Here is a 19764-nt window from a genome sequence, read left to right on the forward strand (position 1 = left end):
TCCATCACCTGTAAACCAGGAATGATAACAACAGGTATCCCACTGAGTTGAGGAAAATAAGGGATAATAATCATCTTTATAAATGTCATGAGTAGTCACTTTGTAGGGAAGCCAAGTCCTGCTGCTTCTCCCTGCCCTCAGGCTTCCATGCTGGTGTCCGCCACCAGGCAGCTGTGGCACTGGGAGATCCCGGGGGGCAGACTCAGGGACAACTGGGCTGCAACACGCTTATGCACTGAAGTTCTGAAAGATGGTACTGTCCCTCACTCTATGATTTGTTCTCAGCCAGGAGTGAGGTGGGACCCCTGGAAGCTGGCCTTGACCCAGAATTCCTTTCACTGGCTTCTAAAAAATTTTGCCTTAAATAATTTCTGGAATAAAAGCTCTAATTATCCTGGGTTCCTTGTATATGCACCCATACATGTATATCCAGAACATGAAAATACAAACACACCCCTGATCTCAGAAGTGAAAATTTTCACAGCAGCATCTCTCTGTACGACTTATTAACCAGAAAAAGAGGAATCATGCTTCCCAAGTCTTAGGAGAACGAAGGCTTAGAAAACCTCCCCAGAGACAGTTTGTGATGTCGCATTTCCCAAGGCTGAAATCAACATCCTCCAGGGGTACATCCACAGAAGGTGGTCAAATTACCTGCATTGGTTTAATAAAAAAAAAAAAAATATCATGCTGATGAAGTTGCTGATCAAGTTGCAAAATCCTTACCACTCTTCCCAGTTCTTCCTAATGGCATCAGTTCCCCACTTCCAGTCCTTTCCCTACAGACCTGTTTTCCCTGAAGTCCCAGCCTTGTGAGAGGAAGCGACTTGTTTGGCCATGCCCGCGGACGATGTCTGCACATTGGTGCTTGTCTCTGTGTAGCCAGTGGTGTCTCCTCCTGTGTCCCCCTCCGTGTCCCTGCTTCTGCACACACTTCTCTGTCTGGACTGTCTAGACTGTCTGGCTAGCAGCAGGTTCCGGGCCGCTGCTCTGTACTTCTTTGAAATGAGGTTGTAGAGGATCGGGTTGATGGAGGCACTCAGATAGAAAAGTTGCAAAGCAACAATGTTAAAGTACTGAGAGAAGTTCATCATCCAAGAATCTTCTGTATTTATGTAAATGATTCTGCCGACGTGGAAAGGCAACCAGCAAACTATAAATGCCAGAACCACCACCACTGCAAAACAACACACAGGCACCACAATGAGCTAAAGCATCTGAAAACAAATAAGGGCCCCCGAGAACCATCCGAAATAATAAACAAATTAAATAAAACAAATTAAATAAAACTTTTACCTAGCTAAATCCCGCCCCAGAACAACTTCCAGGATGCAAACAGCACCCATATTTGCTTTAAGACTGCATATATGCGTTATCAAGGCTGGACATAAACCCGAAGGAGGTATTTCTACTAACAAGCTGTTCTGGCAGGCTTCCTTCCACAAACCTACTTCAGAGACCTGTTCTCTGTATTCCGCTGAAAAGAATTATGCAACAAGTCTGCACAATCTTTTGGTTTGCTTTGTCTGCGGGATAACTTAGCGTTAAGGTTTTTTTGTTTTGTTTTGTTTTGTTTTTTAATTTAGCTTAATGTGCTCTACCCCATCTCCTCACGGGTACTATGAGTAATTCTCATCTAACAGAGATGGGCGGTTGGTTTACCCATCCCGGATCAGCCCAGCTCACGGATCCAGAGGCTTAGCGGACCCAGGCATCCCACCCTCCGGGGCGCCCTGGGGTTACCCAGAGCTAGCAGAGGACTGGAGACGCTTTTCTCTGGAGACAGGCAGGACCGACAGTTGGAGGCTGGAGCAAAATGGCACAAGGAATGTAGCTAGAAGTGGTGCTGGGAGACGGGGGGAAGGGGACGCTGCCTGCACCGCGCGGGTAGGTGTGTTTGGAACACAGGTGGTGCCACTTACGCAGGACGCGGACCGTCTGCCGGTGGCCCCTCTCGCGCCCAGAGGCGGCCCGGCCTCGCAGCGGCCCCCGACTCCTCCACAGCTCCCGCCCGATGAGCCCGTAGAGGACGCTGAGGCACAGAAAGGGCAGGAAGAAGTAGGCGGTGGTGACCCACAGCATGACTCGCAGTGCGCCCAGCTGAGATGGGCTGGGCCGGCACTCGCGGCTGAACAGCGCCGCGGCGGCCGCAGCCTCATGCCCCGACGGCGGGGACGGCGGTGGGGCCCGTGAGGCCCCGAGGGGCGACGGGGTGAGCGGCGCGCTTCCGTTAGGGTCCCGGACCACGCGGACGCCAGGGTCCTGCTCGACGCCCACCAGAAAGAAGAAGGGCCCCGCGGAGAGCAGCGCCACGGCCCAGAGCGCCGCGATGAGCGCGCGGACGCGGCGCCGGGTGACGAGGACGCGGGCGCGGAGTGGGCGGCAGATGGCGAGGTAGCGCTCGACGCTGAGCGCCGTCATGTGCAGCAGCGTGGCGTAGGTGCAGCCCTCGCCCACGTAGAGCGAGAGGCGGCAGAGCAGCTGCCCGAACACCCAGGGCCGCGAGCGCCAGAGGCGGTACAGGTCGAACGGGAGCCCGAGCAGGATGAGCAGATCAGACACAGCCATGCTGCCCAGGTACAGGTTGGTGGTGGTCCGCATGTCCGGGTTGCGCCCGATCAGCAGCACCGTCACCACATTGCCGCTCACCCCGACGGCGAAGAGGCCCAGGCACACGGCGGTCACCGGCACCAGGGCCCCCAGGGGGAAGGGCGAGCAGAGGTGCTCGTCGCAGGGCAGCAGCACTCCGTCCGCGCCGTCGCTGCTGTTCCAGGGGCCGCCCATGGACGCGCCGCGCCGGGCGGACGCAAGGACTCGCTCGGCGCCCCTCCGCGCCGCCGCACCCCCGGCTGGCACCCGGGGCCGAGTGCGGACCCAGCCGGCGAGGGCTTCCTCCGGCGTCCAGGGCGCGCAGCGGCTCACGCGCCCCTGTCCGCACTGCCGGAGCTCTGCAGCGCGGCGCGCGGGGATGTGACTCTGCAGGGTCCGCTTTGAGGCCCTCCGGAGCGGGCTGCGCGCAGTCTCCGCCCCCGGCCACCGCCCGCCCCATTCCCGCCCCGCTCCCGCCTCACTCTCGCCTCACTCCCGTGCCCTCTCGTCTGCGGGTCGCGTGCCAGGGAGCTTCCCTCCCCGCTAACTGGAACGCGGGAGGCGGCCGTGGCGCACGGGTCCTGCCCCGTCCAGGGAAGCGTCTGCTCATCCCCCGTGAGGTGGGTTACTGACCCCAGCGGAGCGCGGGCGCTTTGGAGTACAGAGGGGGACCTTCTAGCGGACCTCGGCTGGTGGCTGTGTCCAGGCGCTTCGGAAAGGCTGCCTCCGTACTAACCGTAGAGGAGTCTAAACTCAGGAATCTGGGATAAACTCCCGGGTTCTAGTTCTGTCTCTACAACCGAGTGATCTTAGACCGGTCCCAGCCTCGCCCAGCCCAGGTCTCCTCTTCTGTTAAGTCTGCCAGTAGGAGTGGAGTGGAGGGAGTTGAGCAGATCATTTCAGCCATCCCTTAAAACCCTGGAATGGGTGGTCATGACCACGACTACTTGTTTTAAAGAACAAGAGTTAAGTATTAACGTGTATGTATTTGAGGGCTTACATGTGTTGTATTGTTCCTATGTACAAAATATATTTTACAAACTAAAAAGCTGAGTATTTGCCAACACTAGGAAGAACTAAAATTCTGGGGAAAAGACAAAAACTGATTTGAGTCAGTTCATTGCCGTCTTTGACAATAGCTGACCCTTATTGAGTGCTTAGGGTGTGTTTGGCCCTTTGTTTTCCATTCAATTCTCATGTCTTTGGGAGCTCGCTCATTTTACCCCTGAACACAGTGGGACTTGCTTGTGATTTTATCTCCTGATAAAGTACACCCTTCGCTCCCCCCACCCTATCCAGGAGTCTTGAAATGCTCCAGTCTCCCTGTGGATGAGCTGGTCCTCCGGTGCTTCCCAGGCAGGGGGGTCCTGTGGACATCCCTCACACCCTCTCATTACCAGGACCTGGGAGCACTCTTGCATCTCAGCCTCCATCACCGCCTTTTGACCTCCATCCCTGGCTTTCTAACTTACTTTCTCTAATACCTCAACTCCTGCAATCCTCCACTCCACTCACCCTGGAACCCCAGATAAATTGCTGGTCCTACCTTATCATTGTTCCTCACCTGCCTCAAGTCCTCGCTTCCCTACCTGACGCAGTTTAAACTCCTGATTAGCAATCCCGATCACTCTCAGGCAAACACCTTCAACTCCTGTGCTCTTTTCTCTGCTGTCATACAGACAGGGTCACGTTGACGAGAACACAAACACACCCCTGGTTAAGTCCAATCTTCTGTCTACTTCGGGCACCCTCCCAAATAGCTTGATTGTGCTTGAAATTCACGACCTCTGGCGCGGCTCTCCATTTTCCCTTGGCTATCCATCCACTTTTCCACCCTCCAGACCGCTCTTCGGTATATCCTCCTCTGTCCTTAATTCCCAGAACCTCTTCCTTCACCCTTGTTCTCACCTGCTGACCTTGATTCTAGGAAAGGATAGAAGCAACGGAAGAGAAATTCTCCATGTTCCCACCCCACCCCCACATGCCTCCGCTCATTTCCCGCCACGTGCAGATGAATGAGTAGGTGGGACTTGACCTTGAAGTCTGCTCTGCCCCTTTCTTCTTCCTTCACCTCCTCAAGGACCTCACTCTAGCAATTCCCTCTCTTGCATCTTCAGAATTTCTCTCTTTTCTGGATCATTTTTATGTGTCCAGCACAAGTATCGATATTCAGTGTCTCCATTTTTTCTCTCTCCCTCCGTCCACCCCCAGACAAAGAGAAAATGCAATTTTTTCGTCTATTGTTGATCTGATTTTCCTTTCAAGCATTCACTGACTGGGGAGCAAGAGAGTTCATTGTCTAGCCTGAGTAAAAGCCTGGTGCAGTTGGAAGAATGGGACGGTCCCTCTGTGTGGTGTTCGGTTCTGGATAGCATACCTCTCTCCGAGCCTCCTCTTCCTCCCCTGCCTTTCTCAGGGGAGCCCAGGTGTTTGGGGGTGGACAAGGGGCTTGAAGTTCCTTATGAAATAAAAGGGACAGGGACACCCTACTTTGTGTGGGTTTTTGGGGTGCCCAGGGCTGGCATTTGCCACATTCCAGGTCAGTGCCCCCTTCTTGCCGGCCATCAGGTTCTCTGCTAACGCCAGAAGAGAGGCCTGTGGTAGTGAATTTGTGGTCCATTTAAGAAAAATATTTTGTTTACTTATTTGACAGAGATCATAAGTAAGGAGGCAGAGAGAGAGAGAAGGGGAAGCAGGCTCCCCACTGAGCAGAGAGCCCCATGTGGGGCTCGATCCCAGGACCCCGAGATCATGACCTGAGCCTAAGGCAGAGGCTTAACCCACTGAGCCACCCAGGCGCCCCATGTGGTCCATGTTTTTTACTCAAGGGATGCTCCATGGTGTGCCTGACATGTTCCCTTAGCTCTCCCGTGTGCAGTCCCTGAGGTTCTTCCCTTTTCTCCATTCTGCCCCAGAGCCTGATCAACCCAACCTCTGCTGAAGGCTCCTTGCTCCTTTCCCCACCCTCCATGGCGGCCGGCACCTGGCAGTCTCACGAGTGTGACCTGTGCGGTCTCCCACTAGTCTGTATACTCACCCTCCCTTCAGACACTCCCCTTCTTTGTCGTAGTCTCTCTAATTATCACCACCTGCCCTACTATTTAATGTACTTAACTCTTTGTTTGTTATCTGCCTTGCCCCTTCCCCTCCCAACATCCTGTGGTCCAGAAGGCAGGGCTGTGCTCTGTTGTGTTCTGTACTCTTCCCCTAGTGTCTGGATCGGTACCTGGTACAAAGTGAGAATTTAATAAATATTTGTTAACTCAGGGCATGAATAAGCTTCTGCAGAACCAGGTACCATTATCTTCTTTACAATTCCCAGTGATTGAGAATAGTACTTTGATTAGGGTGGGCGTTCAGTGTTTGTTGATGTTCTAGTCCCAGATAGGACACCGATATGCAGAGGTGGGTTTGCAGCAGGTTATTTCTACGCTCCAAGGCTGCAACTCAAGCAGGACTTGGTCCGTGGGGCAGAGCCAAATCCTTATCATTAAATGGTTTGGTGTTCTGTGATTTTGGAAGAAACGAGACAAGCCATCTGGAGAACGACTCAATCTGCTTTCTACTTTGTATCTCTAAGGTTATCTACCAGCATACTGACTTCATACATCTGACAGGAAGACGAGGATGTCCTCAGGCGTGTGGGCACCTTTCCCCTCTCCCTTGTGAGTGTGTCTGCCCCTGGTACTTCTGTGGGGTGAGAGTGAGGCCAGGTCTGCCCCGCTATGGCTCTGTGTCCCTGGAAGCAAGAAATTGGTATCATTGATCGGACCTTGGCCCCTGGCTGGAGGTCTCACAGTTTGGCTTTTTGGCAGGCTGGGATGTCCTGACTAAAAAATAAAGCTAACGCTGGCAGTGGGCAAGGTGTTGTTCCAAGTATTTGCATATTTTAACTCATTTAATCCTCAATAACAGCATTATGAGGTGGGTCATTTTAGGACACCCACTTTATTTTTCCAAGATTCTATTTTTAAGTAATCTCTACACCCAACATAGTGTACTTACAGCCCCGAGATCGAGAGTCTCCTGCTCCACCAACTGAGCCAGCCAGCCAGGCACCCCGCAGGATGTCCATTTTACAGACGGGGAAAACCAAGCACAGAGACTTGATCTCATGAAGTGGAATTCCTGGCTGCTTCTCAGGTGGCCATAACCACTGTGCCATGTGGTCTCCGGCTGTATATGGCACTAGCAACCTTAGGGGTGGGTGGCGTGTTCTGGATTTGGCTAAGAACACGTCTTTTAGCTCATATTCCAGATGCCAGCTGGACAAATGGAAGGACACAGAAAGTTTTGAGGAGCAGTAGGTTACACCCATAACTTGCAATTTACCTGTTGACATCTGTAAAAACTTCACGGGTTTAATTCTCGGTTCCGCACAGAAGAGCAGGATGGGAGGCAGAAGGTGGAAGGCACACAGCAGCGGACCCACATTTTGTAGCATTTTGAGCCAACATCATATAGCTGGGAAGTTGCATGAGACATTCCAGCTCTTCAGCTTGCCTTGCAACATGGTAAGATCTGGCAGCTCTGGGCCCACATTCCCTGAAGGTGGTGGCCCTCCAGGCTGAGCAGGGGCATCTGTGTTTGGACAGACCCCCACTCAGCGGGCACGCCACAGCCTTCATCCCTCACACGGTGGCTGCGTGGGCTGACACCCAGCCTCTTCTTCACTTAAAGACCTGCTGGCTTCTGTTGGCCCCTTTATTTAACAAAGTACGGAGATGGCAGATCTTCTGCCATCTTCTGCCCTGGAAGGGGTAGGAACCCCTGGCAGAAAAGGCCGAGGGCCGGGTCTGCTGAACCTCTTCTCCAGAACCTGACCGCCACCTTGACCGCGGGCCTCAGGCTCTCCCAGGTTTCTCTGTGCACGGTAGGGACCTGGCAGGGCACATTCAGGCGAGACTCCTGATAGGCTGTGATTGTTGCTGTAGCAATTTTCTCGTGGTCCTAGTTTCTCCTAAGAGAGACAGGCTCCCCCGGTACGATGATTATCAAGGGTGCTGGTGGAGAGGGAGCAAGTCCCTGTGAAGCGTGGTCAGAAAGAGGGTGTAGGACTTGGGAAAAACCCTCCCAGAGATTCCAGGACCCCTTTCCCAGTCCCAGCTGATAGTCCCCGGTCAAGAATGACCGTCCAGCTCCCGTGCTGTGGCCGCTCACCCTGGGCCCAGTTGGGCTCCCCTTGCTGTGCTCTCTCTGCCATGCTGCGGTCGGTGGCATCTTCTGCACCATCACCTTGAAGCTCCACCACCCTCGAAGCTCAGGAGATCCTGAGATATAAGTCACGCTTCTCTAGGCTCCTGTGATAGCAAAAATCTCAGCATGTTCATGAAGATGAAAACAAAGAGGGAAAACTATGAACATTGTTTATGATGCAGCCGATCTGAATCGCAACATCTGGGAAGACCTGCGAGTGCTTCCTGAGATGACTCTGTTCCTCCTGCCTTCCCTTCTTCCAAGTTTTTCAGCACACCGTCTGCACGATGGCCATGTCCACACAGTGAGGAAGACGTGTCTAAAGTAATAAGGAAAAACTTCTGGGCACCCTCATCCTTATAGTCATTTTCTGGGGGACAGAGTTATTATTGTTGGCTGTTTCCACTTCTAAAGAGGGATAGGTATAACTTTGTCTTAGGAATTAGGAATATGAAGGTTCTTATTCTGTTTCTGGGGAGAGGATGGAGGTAGAAGGGTGTCTGTCTTTGGGGAATGCCTCTGTCTTTTGTGTGGGGGTCAGAGTGGGCGCTTTCCTTGGGGAACCCTGCACAGAGTGATGAAGAGTGTGGGGGCAGAGTCACCACTTAGTATGTGGACTTGGGCAGGTGTCTTGATGTCTCAGAGTCCCTGGCTCCTCACCTGCATATAGGGCCCACCTCACTGGGTTCTTGTGGAGAGTAAACATGAAGTCCTCAGCTCGGTGCCTGGCACGCAGTCAGCCCTCTGTAACTGTAACTTCTTAATCACGATAATAACATAAAAAAGATGTTGTCCTTGGGGCCAAAGAGCCCCCATCTACTTCTTCCCGTGGTCAATTCTAATTATGCCCTCTGTACCCCATACCTGTGCCCCTGCCCTTAGCACTCCTTCCATTGCTTTCTGTTGAAAGCCCAAGCCACGTGCCTTTCAGGAGTGCTCGTGTTACCATTTCTAGGCCAAGTTTCCCAAGCCCCTTGGTGTGATGCCAATGTAGTCTCGATGCCCTCAGAGCTTTTGTTAGCTTCCTGATACCCCTGATGTACCAGGGCATCGGTGAGCAGACTCCTGCCCATCACCTCCATCTCCCTGGAGAGCTGCCCCCGTTATAGCCTCTTGGCGCCTGTGCGGGCAGCTGGTGGTGGGCCATGGCGAGCTGGCCAGGTGTGCAGGTGGAGTGCGCGGTCAGCTCAGGGCAGGGTCTGCTGCCCGAATCAACAGCTCCAAGGACCAGTGCCCTAACACCTCACCCATTTGTTTCTTGTTCCCTGGAGCCTGCCTCGAGTGTGGGGGACAGTCTAGGGGTGTTATCTCCATTTGGTGACTCACCGTTCTAGGTTGCTTTGGTCATAGGACATCGCCATTAAAGCAGATGCCCCCTTCATCTCTAAGGCAGGGGGAGAGAGAAAATCAAACGCTTCTGCCTGAAAGTGACTGTGCCAGCTTCAAGCTGCAAGTCCCTGGGCTCCAAAGCCACCCCACAGGGATTCCGCAAATATTCATCTTCTTGGCCCACCCACTCCCTGTTGGGCTTGTCAGCAGGGGTGCTGGAAGGCAGGAGAGTGAAGGACGCCCTTGCTCCTTCCTGTTGGTGCTCCTTTCAGTGTCATCCTGGTCTCCTCCCAGCAGCACTGGCTTCCGTCTCCAGCTCCTTTAGACACAAAAAGAAGCCCCGCTAGCCTCAGGCAGGCAGCCGCTCCTCCTCAGAGGTCTGGTTCCCAGTTCCCGGGGCTCCTCTAACCTCCTGGGTTCTGATACCTTCAGCATCTTCCTTTTGCTTCCAGCCCAAAGAGTGGCAGCTTTTTCCCAGATATTTATTACCTGTGTATCACCTGTTTGTTTTTATAGGTAACACTTGTTGCACCTCTAACTCTTGTCACACCAAAGTCCAGTGTGAAAATGATTCTTATTAAGTATCTGGTGTGGAATCTGTTTTCCTGGCTGAATCCTAAGGAATGTTTTTTCTACTTACATTTCATTGGCCAGAAGTCACCCGGGCTCTTCCAACCTCAGGTAGGTGGGAGGTGCCCTGGAGGAGGAGAACCAATATTTGGCCAAGGACCTTGTATTTTGGAATTCAAACCATGTGTTCTAGTAACTAGTGCCGGAGAGCAAAATTTCTGACCACTTGGCAGCTTAAGACAACCATTTTATTGTGCTAATTCTGTGGGCTAGGAATTCAGGGATGGCTTGTCTTTGCTTCCTGTTATCTGAGACCTGAGCTGTGAAGATCCAAAAGCTGGGAGTGGCTTGACGGCTAGGGGCTGGCATCACATGATGTCTCATTCACTCACCTGTCTGGTGCCTGGACCCAGAAGACTAGAAGAGTGGGACACCTGACTGGACTGCTGGCATTATTCTGCACTTTGCTTTTTTTTTTTTTTTTTCCTTTTTAAAGATTTTTTTTCCTTTTTAAAGATTTATTTGACAGATGGAGATCACAAGCAGGCAGAGAAACAGGCAGAGAGACAGGAGGAAGCAGGCTCCCCGCTGAGCAGAGAGCCCGATGCTGGGGTAGATCCCAGGACCCTGAGATCATGACCTGAGCCGAAGGCAGAGGCTTTAACCCACTGAGCCACCCAGGTGCCCCTGGACTTTGCTTTTTAACTTTCATAATATGTCTTGGTGTTCTTTCCAGGTCAGTAAATAGAAGGCTACTGTATTCTTTTGGCTATAGGTGCACAGCATTCCATTACATTGAGTATACAGTTTCCATTTTTTTTTTTAAGATTTTATTTATTTATTTGACAGACAGAGATCACAAGTAGGCAGAGAGGCAGGCAGAGAGAGGGAGAGAGGGAAGCAGGCTCCCTGCTGAGCAGAGAGCCCGATGCGGGACTCAAAGAGTATACAGTTTCTTTAATCATTTTCTCATTGTTGCTTATTTCCGTATTACCCCAGTCTTTTGCTGTTACAAACGGGTCTGCAATGAATAGTGTCCAGTGTGTCACAAGTGGGTGATTAAATGTGTAGGTTAAATATTTGTCAGTGGACCTGCCTGATTGGAGAGTATGTGCAATGTGTTATATCCCTTCATTGGAATTGTACAGCTTAAATTCCACTAGCAATGTCTTGTTTTTCTGCGGTGTTCCTGACATAATGTGTAACCAAAATTTTGCAGTTTTGCCATTGATAGTGACAAATGGTTTTTGTTTTATCTTGAGTTTCTCTTGTTATGAATAAGAATGAGCATTTTGTCGTATGTTTTAGTTCTTTGTATTTCCTTTCTGTGAAATGCTTGAATCCTTTGCCTGTTTTTACATTGGGTTATTGTTTATTTCGTCTTCATGTATTTAAGAATTTATGTTTTCCTATATTAGAGACATTAAATAGATGAGCCCTTTTCTAGAATATGAATTGCAACTATTTTTTCCCAGGTTTGCTATTTCCTTGGACTTAAGAAAAAAAACTGCTGTGCATAAGCTTTTATTTATATGGCATTGAAATGATCCATCTTTCCTCTTGTGGGTTCTGTATTTTGAGGGTTCTGATGGGCCACTCCCATGCCAGGATTATAAAGGAGTTCTTTCACATCTTTTATTTAGTTTGTTTGTATTTAAATGTTTGATTCATTTGGAATTCATTCTGGTGTAAAGTGTGGGTGATATGGCTCCAACTTTTCATTTTTGGGTGGCTATCCAGTTGTCCCAATATCATCTATTGGACTGCTCATTTTTACTCCACTGACTTGAGCTGCGTGCTTTATCAAATACTAACTTCCTGCATGTTCTTGAGGGTGTGGACTTCCTGTTTTGTTCCTTTGGTTTTTTTCAGTGCTAATATCGTTTTCGAGGCATTATAATTTAGTGGAGCTAGTCTCCTCTCACTGCTCTTTTTCAGTTTTTCTATTTTTATTTTTCTAAATGAATGGCGGTGCCATACTTTTATTTACAGTGGGTTTATAGTAAAACTTGGTGTCTCTTTAAAAAAATTCTTAATTATATTGTCATAAACTGTGTACACCCTGGCTGGAAATGTGTGTACTCCCAGGGCTCTTTGCACTTTTACCCTCTTCACCCTTTGGGGGTCATTCTGAACCAGAGTCACAGGGACTGGATACCAAGTGTCCCTCAGCATGACTGGACACTAGATTTCCTGCTGGTTTAGGTGGATCTGAATCAAAGTTAGAGACATAAATTAATTGTAAGTATTACTGGAGCACCGAATACATGAGTTCTTCTCAAATGTGATTTTCTAAGTTACTTTTCAGAACACAGGCTGTGAGAAACAAGGTCTTATACTACTATATATGGACATTCTTACAGCAGAGCCGTTATCATTGGTGAACTGTTTAACTGCAAAATGTATTCTTTTCTCTAAGACCACTGAATCATCCTAGAACTATGACCAGTGTCAGAGCTGATAACTTCGGCCTGGGCAGGCCAAATCATTTGATAACTATCATGGACATTTATAAAAAATTCAGCCCACTCACTGAAGGGAATAGGGACATCCAAGGAAGTCTGGGAAGTTTGAAAATCAGAAAGTGAGAAGTTGGCCTGTTCCTTAGCAAAAGGAACTTTATGATTAGGTTGGTTTATTTTACTGATTTGATGATGTCCAGGTTTCTCTAGTCCTGTGCTGTCTGTATACTAGTCTTTAGGTTCATCTTATAGTCCCTTTTCAAAAAATTGAGGTGAAATTTACATAACATTTAATTAACCATTTTAAAGAGAACAGTGCAATGGCATTTAGTATGTTCACAATGTGGTGCAACCACAACCTCCGTAGAGTTCCAAAACATCTCCAAGATAAAACTCCATACCCATTAAGCAGTTATCTCCATTTCCTCCTCTCTCCAGCCCTGGGCAGCCACTAATACTTAGTCTTTGTGGATTTGCCTATTCCAGGTAATTTGTATGAATAGAATCATACAACATGTGATGTTTTGTGTCTGGTTTCTTTCATTTAGCATAATGTTTCCCAGTTTCATCCACACATATTCCCTTTTTGAACATGTTAACTTGTCTCGTGGTTGGAAGGGGCAGTAAAGGTACTTTCATCCTTGGATGGTTGAGTATTTAAAAGATGATTATTTCTGGGGCTGATTGTAAGCTCCAAATGGGAGTCAAAGTATCAAAGGATGAAACTGTAAAGAAATTAGAGCTGCTCATTTTTTTGATCCTTGTATCAGATCATCCTTGTCTGATTTCTGTTCAATCCTTAGAGGGCTGTGGATTGTTTTGGATAGGGGAAAGTGTTTAATACAATGCTCGGCATGCAGAAAGTACTCAATAAATACCATTATAAATGCAATATTACTGATTTCCTTATTGAATTTAGGGTTTGTGGGAGAGACAGCAGAGGACAGTGGTCAAGTGTGGGGGCACTAGACCAGTCACCTGGATTCAAATCTCAGCTCCATCATTTGTTAGCCATGTGACTTTTGGCAGGTGCTTAACTCCTCTATGCTTCAGCTGATGTCCAATGCAGCAATTAAGAGGATTATATAACTAAGGTAAAGCACTGAACACCATGCCTAGCACACATTGTTTGAATAGATGCAAACCATTATGATTTGAGTAAGTCACGTGGCTTCAAAATCTTTTGGTTCCAAAGATCTTTTCCTTGGCAAATTTCCCATAGCAGGTATCCTTTTTATTATATAAGATGAAAGACAGCCCTTATAGCATCTAAACATTTGAATGTGCCAGTCTGTTCATGGAAGATTTCATGACCATAACTATTAAAATCTTAGTTCTGTCAACTTTTTTATTTTCTCCCTTTTAAGGGTATCAGGGAGAGAATAGTGAATAATTAAAGGGATACTCTTGAGGGTATATATACTATCTTCAAAAGCATATATGAAAATAGAATATTTAAAAAGTTCTTTAAAAATTTGAGGCATTATCATCACCTATATTGATGGTAGATGGCTAGGTTGCAGTGTCATGACTGGTTTTAGGTTTTGGAGAATCATTTTCTTTTGTCATCTATCTGCCTGATTAAGCCAGCACCCACATGGGATCCTTTCAGAGAGAATGTTCATGATGGTGAGGACCATCACACAATCCATGGAGTTCAAACAGGACATACAAAATTTGTTTTCCAAACTACAGAAAAAGACAGTGACATGCAACACTGTGAGTCAGTATTCTATTCTTCTCGAGGCTGGATTCATACTTCATTGCTTCCGTGAAGTAATGCCCCTATATTCAAAGTATCTCCTTTTCCCCAGCCAAACATTTTAAGCTTTATTGTGGTACTGGCAGTTGTGACACTTAGGGATGTACCCGGATTTTTAAAAAGCAAGGTATCCATGGTACTGGGGAAATGGGAGAGCAACATGCAAAAGAATGAAACTAGACCACTTTCTAACACACACAAAAATAAATTCAAAATGGATTAAAGACTTAAATGTGAGACCCCAAACCATAAAAATCCTAAGGAAGAACACAGGCAATAACTTCTCTGACACTGGCCATAGCAGCTTCTTTCTAGAAATGTCTCCTGAGGCAAGGGAAACAAAAGCAAAAATAAACATTGAGACTACATAAAAATAAAAAGTTTCTGCACAGCAAAGGAAACAACAAAACTAAAGGCAGCTTACTGAGTGGGATAAGCTACTGGCAAATGACCTATCTGATAGTTAGCAATTAATATACACAAAGAACTTATAAAACACAACAGCCCAAAAGTTAATAATCCAAATAAAAAATGGGCAGAAGACATGAATAGACATTTTCCCAAAGGCAGCATATAGCATAGAGATGGCTAACAGAAACACGAGAAGATGCTCAGTATCACTGATCACCAGGGAAATGCAAACCAAAGCTACACTGAGATACCACTCCACGCCTGTCAGAATGGCTACAATCAACAACACAAGCAACAAAATGTGTTGGTGAGTAAGTGGAGAAAAAGGAACCCTTTTGCACTGTTGGTGGGAATGCAAACTGGTGCAACCACTCCGAAAAATAGTATGGTGTTTCCTCACAATGTTAAAAATAGAACTGCCCTACACTTCAGCAATCAAACTGCCAGGTATTAACCTAAAGAATACAAAAGAAAAATATAAATATATGTGATGGACTATTACTCTGCCACAAAAAAGAATGAAATCTTGCCATTAGCAACAACATGGATAGAACCAGAGATTATTATGCTGAGTAAATAAGTCAGAAAAAGACAGATACCATATGATTTCAATCCTATGTGGATTTTAAGAAAAATAACAAAGGGTGGAAGGGGTGAACAGAGAAGCAAACCAAGAAAGAGACTCTCAACTATAGAGAACCGATGGTTACCAGAGGTGGGAGGATGGGTTAACTAGGTGATAGGGATGAAAGAGTGCACTTGTGATGAGCAGCAGGTGATGTACTGAAGTGTTGAGTCACTATGTTGTACACCCAAAACGAGTATTACACTGTACATTAACTGGAATTTAAATAAAAACTTAAAAAAAGGGCGCCTGGGTGGTTCAGTTGGTTAAGCGACTGCCTTCAGCTCAGGTCAAGATCCTGGAGTCCCAGGATCCAGCCCCACATCCGGCTCTCTGCTCATTAGGGAGTCTGCTTCTCCCTCTGACCCTCCCCACTCTCATAGTCTTTCTCTCAAATAAATAAAATCTTTTTTTTTTTTTTTAAAGATTTATTTGACCGAGATCACAAGTAGGCAGAGAGGCAGGCAGAGAGAAGGGAGGGGAAGCAGGCTCCCTGCTGAGCAGAGAGCCTGATGTGGGGCTCGATCCCAGGACCCTGGGATCATGACCTGAGCCGAAGGCAGAGGCTTTAACCCACTGAACCACCCAGGTGCCCCTCAAATAAATAAATGTTAAAAGGGGCGCCTGGGTGGCTCAGTGCGTTAAAGCCTCTGCCTTCTGTTGTCATGATACCAGGATCCTGGGATCAAGCTCCACATCAGGCTCTCTGGCTGGCAGGGAGCCTGCTTCCTCCTCTCTCTCTGCCTACTTGTGATCTGTCAAATAAATAAATAAAATCTTAAAAAGAAAAAAGGCAATGTATCCCCATTTGAGATCTATGGATGGAAATTTTAGCAAGGGGTGAGAGGGAACATTGAATTTTCTGGCACATGTGAGAATTTTCAGGCATAGGCTGAACTTTCTGGCATGATACTTTAGGTGGACAAGTTAAACCTCCTGGTGGAGGGCTGACCTGGGGTCAGATAGCAGGAAGTTTCTAGGTCCCTGAAGGAGAAGGAAGGTACTGGGAAACAGATGAATACAGGTACGGAGGTCAGATTTCCTTTCCAATGAAAACTTCACCTCAGAGCTATCCTTATTCTTCATATATGTGAAAGCAGCAAGATATCTAGAGAACTGCATAAAATCAAGTCACTAGGATAAAACTTATTTCATTCTTTAATCTACTGGATATTATCTTCTTGAAAATGGGTCCTCTCACACTGAAGATTTGAATACTGCTAAAAAGACCTGTTGTAAGCCCACTGCAAGAAGGGAGACCTTAACATTTCATTCTCTAAGAGGCAGCGAATAATGAGTGTATAGGAATACAATAAACATATCTCAAAAAAGAATGATACAACTTTTATTTTCCATGGATTTTAAAGATACTTTTGCTACATAGTTATGTATTTTTATGAGATTATATTTTTTTCATTTGTATGAAGTTCAGCCTTATACAATTTTAAGGTGATATGTTTGGTAGTGTAACTATAATCTTTAAAAAGTTTAGAGTTTTTGGAATGTACAGTATATGAGGTAAAATCAAGATTACATTAAAAATTTTCTCCTCTGCATTGATTTTGCAGTGAGGCTCAAATGGCAAGTACACTATTAAATGACATTTACTATCAAAAATAGGAGTTCATTTGAGTTACTATGAAAAACATAAGCCACTGTAACTCCCACAGCGGCAATATTTTACCATTTTAGACATTCAACTATATAGAAATCTCTGGGCTATTACACTCAAACTCATTTGTACTGCCAAATGTGGCACTTTTAAGTTTCTAGAAAATAATCGCAATCACTGTTGTTTTGGGGGAAAGTTAGCCTCTACATAAGAGATTAAATTTAAATAAAATGTAAACATACAGTATATTATAGTGACAGATCATTCTTACCACTTGGAAAGGCCAAGTTTATCCGTTTCTTTTTTGAACAAAGGTTAATGTTTTTTCTACAGCACAGATCATTTGACATAAAACAATTACAATACATGCCCATTCTAATATAAGAGAAATTCTTCAGAGATCTTCAAAGCACGAAACATATGTCCTTTTTTCAAAGACTGACAGAAGTGCTTAGTAATCACTAAAATGCTAACTTCAGCAACTAAAAATTAGTGATTCACTATCCTAAAATTCAAATAATAAATTAAAAAGGCTAGTTACAAGTGTTTTACAGAGAACAGATGTGCTAAAACAAGAATTTTAGATAGTTTCATTACAAACTGTATTATTACTGGCAGTCATCGACATCTATGCAAGATGTACAATGTGATACTTGACAAAATTCAATCTGATCATCCAATAACTCACAAATGCAAGCTCACAAAACATTAATGAATTATGCAATTGCAAAGTGCTCTAATGCAACATTAACCACATGCAATCAACAATTTGGAACAGTATCCAGACAGACATTACATTAAACATTAGTTTTTCAAGAAAGAAAGCAGCTTGAAGTTTACTGGTGCAAATTAATTTTGTCTTCAGATTTGGTGTCCCAAACAAAAAGGTTAGGTTTGATTATGAATTCTGATGGTGATGGCAGTAGTTATGGGAGAAGCAGCAAAACTTATGGGAGTTCTTCAAAATCAGTCTATTCCAGATAGATGGAGTGAGTGTGTGTGTGTGTGTATATATATTTCTACACTTGGTAGGTATAGTTTATATAGATGCCATATACGTATATGCATGTCCTTATACACATACATATAGTTCAGAGGCTCACAAAAACCAAATTAAATAGGTTAGAAATTCAGAGTTTAATATGACTACTTTTAAAAAGTATAATCCCTCTGTTCTTTTCTTTTCTCAAGACCTGAAGAAGTGCTTTTTGAATAAACATTAAAATATTTTTAGGCCAAGTAAACTGTCTGTGCTTTCTTTAAGTGATTTATCTGTGAATTCATTAATATATACTTGTAATGAAGAACTCCACATTTATCAAACAGAAGTTTCTTTTTTCATGCATATTCTTTCATCCAGTTTTTGACTGCTAAGCCCCTCCAGTTATTCATCATAATCCCACTTACCAAATAATTAAGACAAATGAGGAGGTAGAAATATAGCACTAGATTGCTTTCACAGCATCAGACTTTAACATTTTTTTAATAGCATGTTAGTGTAAATTTTAATCATTCTGACTTTTTCACTAGGTAATATCTTTAGAACAGATCAGGTTGTCACTGTTACACTCATGCTGACTGGTCAAAATATCAATTATATATTGTTGCCTCTTTGAAAGTTTGTTTTACAAGAAGGCATATTAAAAAAAAAAGAAAAAAAAAGAAAAATAAGGGAAAAAAAGGAAAGAAAAAAGTCCCAACCAAACAAAAAACCAAAAATTTCTATTTCTGTGGCTTGCATTCTAATAAGGTGCCAGCCTCTACCTAATGATATAAGCATTGAAAATGGCAAAAATGATGTATTATAGTCTCAATGCCAGTGCTAAATGCCACTGTTTTTGTAAAAGCAATACAGAAATAATTTTAGTACATGACAAAATAAAATGTAATACAGTATTAAAAATAAAGTTATATTTTCACTTGATTACAAAGTACTGAATGATAAAGGCAATCAAAATGGAAAAGAAAGCAAACAGCACAAGGATGACAGCAGCACACTGCTCGTCACTTAGTGCGCGCCGGGTCCTTGTGTTTTCCACAGTGTCTCTGTTGGTGTTGGCTGGTGGGTCAGTCCTCTGAGAGATGAAGAGCACTGTTGTGCTATAGGGACCTACTAGGTCCTGATGCCCCACAGGGTCTTGGCACTGGCGAATGGCACACACACGGAAACGATATTCACAGTTCAGCTGAAGACTTGAATACCGGAATGAAGAGTCAGGACCTTTGTAAATCTATTAATAAGAGAGTGGAAAAAGAATTACGTATGAAGGACAGGCAGAAAATACTTTACAACTGGCTAGTTTTAGAATTATTTTTGACATGGAAACTAGTGAGTGCCACTGCTTTTATTATTAATTTTTAAAAAGATTTTATTTATCTGACAGAGGGCGAGAGATCACAAGTAGGCAGAGAAGGAGGCAGAGATAGAAAGGGGGAAGCAGGCTCCCTGCTGAACAGAGAGCCTGATTCGGGGCTTGATCCCAGGACCCTGAGATCGTGACCTGAGCCAAAGGCAGAGCTTAACCCAGTGAGCCACCCTGGTGCCCCTGCTTTTATCTTTTCTTTAAAAATTAATTAATTTTTTAAAAAAATTTATTTTCAGCATAACAGTATTCATTATTTTTGCACCATACCCAGTGCTCCATGCAATCCGTGCCCTCTATAATACCCACCACCTGGTTCCCCCAACTTTCCACCTCCCCACCACTTCAAACCCCTCAGATTGTTTTTCAGAGTCCATAGTCTCTCATGGTTCACCTCCCCTTCCAATTTCCCCCAACTCCCTTCTCCTCGCTAACTCCTCATGTCCTCCATGCTATTTGTTATGCTCCACAAATAAGTGAAACCATATGATAACTGACTCTCTCTGCTTGACTTATTTCACTCAGCATAATCTCTTCCAGTCCCGTCCATGTTGATACAAAAGTTGGGTATTCATCCTTTCTGATGGAGGCATAATCTCCATCGTGTATATGGACCACATCTTCCTTATCCATTCGTCCATTGAAGGGCATCTTGGTTCTTTCCACAGTTTGTCGACTGTGGCCATTGATGCTATAAACATTGGGGTACAGACGGCCCTTCTTTTCACTACATCTGTATCTTTGGGGTAAATACCCAGTAGTGCAATGGCAGGGTCATAGGGAAGCTCTATTTTTAATTTCTTGAGGCATCTCCACACTGTTCTCCAAAGAGGCTGCACCAACTT

The 19764-nt window shown here is 45.6% G+C and overlaps 2 protein-coding genes across 5 annotated transcripts in view; both read right to left on the bottom strand.

Moving 5' to 3' along the window:
* Positions 1-779: 779 nt before the first annotated feature.
* Positions 780-3078, bottom strand: MLNR (motilin receptor). Its single transcript, XM_059377778.1, has 2 exons — positions 1923-3078; positions 780-1177 (listed from the first exon to the last, which is right to left on the bottom strand). The coding sequence occupies exons 1-2, from the start codon at positions 2782-2784 to the stop codon at positions 780-782; spliced, it is 1260 nt and encodes a 419-aa protein (XP_059233761.1). The 5' UTR covers positions 2785-3078.
* Positions 3079-16267: 13189 nt separating this feature from the next.
* FNDC3A (fibronectin type III domain containing 3A) overlaps positions 16268-19764 on the bottom strand; it is a 178523-nt gene continuing 175026 nt past the window's right edge. For all 4 annotated transcript variants that reach the window (XM_059378318.1, XM_059378317.1, XM_059378319.1 and 1 more), the window contains one exon: positions 16268-18787. In XM_059378318.1, coding sequence (XP_059234301.1) covers positions 18473-18787 — 315 coding nt within the window. In that variant the 3' untranslated portion in view covers positions 16268-18472. The remainder of the gene's footprint in view (positions 18788-19764) is intronic.

This window comes from Mustela nigripes, chromosome 15 (assembly GCF_022355385.1).
Source record: "Mustela nigripes isolate SB6536 chromosome 15, MUSNIG.SB6536, whole genome shotgun sequence".
NCBI classification, from domain to species: domain Eukaryota; kingdom Metazoa; phylum Chordata; class Mammalia; order Carnivora; family Mustelidae; genus Mustela; species Mustela nigripes.

Bases quoted from the DNA above. Each gene is read 5' to 3' on its own strand.
- MLNR (XM_059377778.1), bottom strand. From the start codon at position 2,784: ATGGGCGGCCCCTGGAACAGCAGCGACGGCGCGGACGGAGTGCTGCTG. The intron at 1,178-1,922 runs GTAAGTGGCACC...GTTGTTTTGCAG, and splicing joins GCAGACGGTCCGCGTCCTGC to TGGTGGTGGTTCTGGCATTT.